The sequence below is a fragment of the Morone saxatilis genome, unplaced genomic scaffold (genome assembly GCF_004916995.1).
Source record: "Morone saxatilis isolate NCDOM2014 unplaced genomic scaffold, NCSU_SB_2.0 Contig4, whole genome shotgun sequence".
NCBI classification, from domain to species: domain Eukaryota; kingdom Metazoa; phylum Chordata; class Actinopteri; family Moronidae; genus Morone; species Morone saxatilis.
In genome coordinates, this window is record NW_023339984.1 from 16,413,486 (window position 1) to 16,420,102 (window position 6,617).

The 6,617-nt window shown below is 39.4% G+C and overlaps 1 protein-coding gene across 1 annotated transcript in view; it reads right to left on the reverse strand.

Moving 5' to 3' along the window:
- Positions 1–1,653: 1,653 nt before the first annotated feature.
- zgc:77880 (zf-DHHC domain-containing protein) overlaps positions 1,654–6,617 on the reverse strand; it is a 6,526-nt gene continuing 1,562 nt past the window's right edge. Inside the window, exons 2-8 of the mRNA XM_035675205.1 lie at positions 6,425–6,513; positions 5,901–5,974; positions 3,774–3,886; positions 3,599–3,660; positions 2,927–3,047; positions 2,739–2,811; positions 1,654–1,708 (exon numbers count right to left, since the gene is read on the reverse strand). Of these exons, the coding sequence (XP_035531098.1) occupies positions 1,688–1,708; positions 2,739–2,811; positions 2,927–3,047; positions 3,599–3,660; positions 3,774–3,886; positions 5,901–5,974; positions 6,425–6,513 (553 nt within the window). The 3' untranslated portion in view covers positions 1,654–1,687. The remainder of the gene's footprint in view (positions 1,709–2,738; positions 2,812–2,926; positions 3,048–3,598; positions 3,661–3,773; positions 3,887–5,900; positions 5,975–6,424; positions 6,514–6,617) is intronic.

Below are 6,617 nucleotides of genomic sequence, written 5' to 3' on the forward strand. Positions count from 1 at the left end.
GCAACGGACACGAAGATTTTTACACAAAGAAAGAAATAACTTAATGTGTATTGTTAGCCGAATTTACAAGAAGGCCCAAATAATTAAGAATTTGTCGTAAAAAGAGTTTCTCAAAGTTTATAAAGCTTCTCCTCGTTGAACAACTCTTAAAATTGTGCGTTTCTTAATGGAGTCTGGTGGTTTCTGCTGCTTATTTTGTGCAGGTAATAGAGCCCAAAATATGTAATCTGCATTACAGTGAACCAAACAGATGGCGTGTTTAGTGCGTACTCACAGGACGTCAGCTGAGTAGGCATGTTTTTGGACGCGTTATTAGATGTAATGTAACGATTAAAGATTTCAAATACAAATGTCATAATTATTGCATTAATTAAAGGAAGGAAATATATCCAGAATTTGTTTTTTTATGGGGTTTTTTTATACAGTTTTGTCAGTGAGTTTTTAAAGACATCTTGTGAAGAGGGGCTGAGCCATAAATTAATGCTGTTTTTGGAGCCATGGCACGGAAACATTTGGGAACTCCTGGTTTACGCTACTAAAGATTTGAGGTCAAATCCGTCTCAAACCACCTCGGTTAGTGGTTTGAGTGATTGTAGCACAATGTGACCCAGGATGCTTGTTAATACCAGGTGTAAATAGGCTCTAAATGTTATTTTAAGAGCTTTTGGTTCAGACAAGAACTGAATCATGGAGGAAACACAGAGGGCCAGATTTACTGAGGCTTTTAAATTGTTTTTTGGGGCTCATTATGCTGCAGTCTGTGTGTCTTTTCAGCGAGTGTTGATGAGGTTTAAATTAAAAGTCTGGCCCCCCGAGTGTTTGCAGTTTCTGGGAATTAAAAAGTAGTAAAAACAACCCTTCATTAGTCAAACCTCCAGCGAAAATAATCAAAGAACGCTGGTAGTTAAACTAGTCTGAGGATGAACTCATTTTAGGCCCTGGTGGACAAAATCACACACACACACACACACACACACACACACACACTCACACTCAATGAAAAACCTTTCTCGCCACCCTTTCCAGATCGGAAGACACAATCAGTCATTTCATCTGACAAACACAAGCCTTCTCTTTCCATTCATCCCAGTCTCGGCCTTCATCCTCCTCCCTCTTCAATCTTCTTTCGCTCAGGTCATAGAGCAGACATCGTAGAAAATTCCCTCATTTCGTAAACACAAACACACCAAGACACAGACACACACACACACACACACACCACACTCACAACAACACACAACAACACACCACCACACACACACTAAACACTCAAATGAAGAAACCATTTTTTCTTTTTTTCTCCGCCACCCTTTCCTCACTTCTCCCGGCTTCAAAGGTCAGAACGTTCGTAGTCGGGCAGGCGGAGTAGGAGATGCCCGCCCAACTGACGGAGGGCTGGAGTGGAGAGGAAGGAGCCAGCAAAAAGACGATCCTGGAGAAAAAAAAGAAGATTTAAAACATGATATTAATCAATAGATTTGGTGATAATCAGCGGTAGGTTGGACGGATGGATGATTTAACAACAAACCCACCTCTTTTCCGAATACCTCCCCAGCAGGCAGAGCGAGCCTCGGCTTGCGGGTGCGGGGGGTGGTGAGGCAGCTGAGATGCGGAGGAAGAGGTGTGATGAAGAGCCTCTGTCCTTAATCAATCCAGCCTGTCCTCATCTGCTCTATCGGAAGTCTCGTCATGTGATTATGGAGACCAACTGGGGGAGGGTGAGACAGCGAGAAGAAAAGACTGTTTATTCTTTCTAAAATTATATTTAAGTCTTTTTTTAAATTTTGAATATATGATTTTAGGTGTTTTTTTAGGTCGCTCATTCACTGTGATGCTCTACAGCAGTGGTTCCCAACTTTTCCTCCCTTATTTAGTAAACTGACTAAGTGACATATTTTATAGATATTTCATTTTATATATTTAAAACTGTACAATGAACCCAAACAGTGAACCTCAGTAACTGCAAGGTCTGTTTGTGTAAAATGAGAGATTTGGATGAATTTTGAGCAGATTATTAACTCTTTAGGGAACTTTTTATACAATTATCTGTCTGTATTGTGTATTTTTTTAAAGTAATTTTTAACGACTTAATCTGCTTTTTTTTTTGACAAGTTTTTTTATTCTCCCTGACGCTTGGCCATTGTTGTATTAGACAATTTATATTTACATTTCTTCACAGAAACAGATGAAATGCTGAAATATAGGCCTGCTGTGTATATTTTGTAAGTTTTCTTACATCCCTTAAAATCAAAGCCTCCACCACTTCCACTCTAGTTCGACATATAATCTGAAAGTTGCATAAATCACCAGAAAGGACCCATTGCAGAAAAAAGTGACTGTTACTCTAACATATTATATCATTAAATTATTGTGACTCATGCATTAATTTAAAGGCAGGATTTTACTGTTTTGTACAGGAATGCAACTAATGATTCATTTCATTATGGATTCATCTGCTGATTATTTCCTCCATTCATTGATTGTTTATGTCACAAATAAGTCCATAGTGACACATTCACAATGCTTGTTTCGTCCAACCAACAGCACAAAATTTAAAAATTTAAAAAGAAATCATAATAACTGAAAAGGAAAAAGCTGTTTGTTTTGCCTGAAAAATGACTGAATGATTATTAAAATAGTTCATTGATTAATAATTTCAGCTGCATTTATTTCATATTTGTGTGAGTAATTGTACTTTGTTACAGTCCACCAGTGTGTGTGTGTTTATGTTTGAGTACCTGATCGTAGAAGATGACCATGACAAACACGCCAAACAACACCGACTCCACCAGGAGGATGATGTAATGAGCGCTGAGGAGGGAGAAAGCAACAGAAACAACAACCCGCTGATTAACTGACTGACTAACCATCTGAAGACGCTCAAACACCAAAATACAGACGTCAGTTTGGCTTTCGGAGGACTCACACTATCAGGTGCTTGCTGGGCGTCTCCTCTCCTTCTTTCTCTGTATCGCCTTCTCTCTCGTTCCTTATCCGCCACACCCAGGCCGACACCACCAGCACCATGGAGTACAGACTGGCCATGCCTGCACACGCACAGAGAGACAGAACCACATTCACAACAGCATTAACTTCAGTTGTAGAGTGAACTTTATTGTCCCAGAGCAGAAATTTGTCTTGGACTCTACAACATAGAGTGCTACAACATAAAGAATTATCGCACAAACATCTTAAAACATGAAAGAGACATTTTACTTTTAACACAGACGATACAGCGACTTAAAGAGAGACTTTAGTAGTGGCATCAGATGAGGAAATATGATTATAAAGAGGAAGTATTCAGTGGATCTATAAAGAGGCTACACGGGATAAAGGTTCTAATAAAGGCGTCGGGGTCTTCGGACAGTTAAGTGGTTTGAGTCGGCATACGTAGATGTGACATCATTGGCTGAATTGAAACAGGATTTTAAACAGTTTATTGGGAGACTGGGATGTATACATGACTCAATGTGTTCCTATTATACTAAATTAAAACTTTTTAAACAATAAAAACTAAACTGAAACTTTGGAAAATAACTAAAAGTTCGAACCAACTAAAATTTAAATAAAAACTAATGAAAAATACTGAATAACTCACCGGTGTAGAAGAGAAACTGGATGAAATACTTCTGGTTTAGCTCTCCGACGCAGTTGTTGATCCTAAAAACACACAAATTTGAGAGAAATTGATGGAGAGGAAGCCGAAAAAAAAAACTGTCGAAAGACGACGAAGAAGAAGAAAGACAAAAGAGGACAGATGGAGGTCTTCTCACCAGGGACAGTGGTGGTCCATGCGGCGGATACACCTCTGACAGACGCGGCAGTGATGCGCTCTGGGAGGTCTGTAGGTTTCACAGCGACTGCACACCGTCCAACCTTCACAGCCCTGAAAGCAGCACGACAACAGGCGACAGATAATGAATTAAAACCGGTTGTATGTGTTTCCCTCTACCGTTACCTGTTTTTATACATTAAAATGCTTTATTTTCTTCTGTTAAAGGAGGAAAAACACACAGATCACATTTATGCTCCATAGAGACTTCGTGAAATCTGTAAAGTTTCAGTGACTTCTTAACATATAACGAACTAGTTGACAGACTCAAATCTCCAGTCAGTTGTAGCTTAGAAGCTCTAAAAAGCGGGACAACAAACGTTAGAAAACCCGCCGGCATGAACCTACAATGCCAGAAAAAAGCGCTCATCCAGTACTTTCTGTTGACCAATCAGGCGCTAATAATAATGACACTACAGACTCGACTGATGCTCACACATGAAATACAATCCCAGAAAACGTCTCTGAAGGACCGTAAAGTAATGATACTGTCTGTATGTGGAGGTTAATGATGAAGCACAGCCCGTATATAGTTAGACAAAGGGAGTGCTCATTACTGAATGAGGTGCACCTGACCTGTGATTAGAAGCTTTAAAGCAGTGAGACTGCTGTTTCCTCTCAGTCTGGGGTTGTGTGTTGCTTCTTGTCCTTTGATAGTCTTGATTTATTCTCGATTCAGGGACCTCCAGTATGTTTACCGCTGATATATTATCATTATATTGCAACAGGGCTCATGCGGCGTTTTAAGAGTAAAGTTGAAATCAACGTTGTTCAATGGAAACTGTGGAATGGAAATTGTATGTTTTGATTATTTAATGATTGTTAATTTCAAGAGTAAAGGATCAACAGTAGAGATGTTCCCATACCATTTTCTTCCTTCCCGATACCTGATCTTCCCGTATCGGCTCATACCGATACATGTGCGTTGTTGTTTTATTGTGGATTTGTTTCTGTATATCATGTTGTGTATAATTTTGTATGGCTGCTACCTTCACCAGGTCGAGAGATTTTTGATCTCAGTGGGACTTCCTGATAAAATAAAGGTAAAATAAAATCATTTTCGTGCGACCCGGCGAATGGGACACTGTTGGGAAGAAGCAGGGACCCCGATACCACATTTTAGGCGGGGGAGGAATTTCTGATAGTGTTATTGTTATCGGAGCCACTCTAATCAACAGAGGACTTATCTAACTATGAAACACACCAGGAGTCAGCCCAAACAAAACAAACCCAATCAGTCAGTGGAGCTGCAGACGTCTGACGTCTGTCATTAAGCTCAAAAGCCCAAAAGCAGACGTAAGTACAGCTGCTGAGACGTAAATACAGTCAGCATGAGATAAATATACAGAGGGTAATAATACAGTTATAATCTTACAGATTCTCTCTCTATTATTAGTCTTTAGTGGGAAAATCCACTCACAACTTTTAATTCTTGTTGAATGAAACTGTTTTTGTTCTGTTTGTTTGTTTGTCTTGTTCATCTTTATTTATGTGTGTATTTATTCTGCTGTACTCCCTTTAAATAAAGGTTGAATGAATGAAAACTCCAATGTATCTGAAATAAAGTTATGTGCAGTCAACTGGACACAAAAAGCAACCTGACAAGCCTTTTTTTTTGTTATTTGTTAAAATTTTAAAAATGTTTTCGAACATATTTTGAACTTACTTGGCCAATTAAAGCCATAAAATGTCCATAAACACTACACTTATGTTCTAAATGTAGTTGAGTTGTGTTCTTACATTAGTTTGAATTGACTTTTTATCCAGTGTGAAGCCACATTTTTACCTTCCACTGTTTAGATCTTGGTGCTTTTTAACTCGTAGATTTGAACCGGATGGGAGGACTTTTAGTCAGCTCGGAAGGTCTGGATCTTAAGTGTATCAGGAAAACAGCTGGCTGACGTTTAAGCGGCGGCTTGGGGGAGAAACAGTGATTTTTAAGGTGGAACTGCTTTATTCAGTGTTTTTACTGGTTTTAATCTGTTTGTTTTAGAGACGAGGAGACCTCTGTGGATAACTTCAGCTACTGAACGATGAACACTGAAGGAATCCAAACCGGGAGACTCACCCGTTCGTTCATCCGAGACGACTGCGAGCGAAGATCTGAGAAGTCTATGGCTGTGTCAGGAAGAGGCACCATACCTGGAAAACAACACGTTGAAAAGAGAGGTTAAAGCAAGTCAGAAGGAATCCTTTTCCAGGACATTTTCCAGGAGTTTTCTGGACAATACAGGACGGCACTTGCTCACAAACAGTCATATAATTTACCAGTAGGTCTAATATTAAGACATTCTCCAGTGAATTCACTACATAGCTTGTAAGTAACCGTTCAAATTAAGTCGAATTTATTATATTTTACAGAAAATGAATCTTCTCGCCTATTAAAAGAAGTATAAAGTGATTGTTGCAGGTACAGGTAACATTTCTGTGCATGCATTTATCAACAACAACAACAAAAAAGGTGGAGATCTGAGTGAGGGGATAATTTAGATTATTTCCAGGATTGTTGGTCATTTTTAATCAATCAAAAAACTACTCTCTACATTTCCAGGTTTTTCCAGGACGCGTGGGAACCCTCTCGTGGTTACTGACCGGGGTCTGAGAAGACGGCTTTGGAGTGGCAGGCCAGCAGCAGCAGCAGGATCAGGTTGAACACTGATCCGTGTAGAGTACACCACACACTGTCAGACAGGTAGAAACTGAGATTTAATACACAAAACAAGCGAGTTTTATTTATTCTGAGAAGGAAACGCTGCGTGGGACAGGACAGGAGCTCTTCAATTAA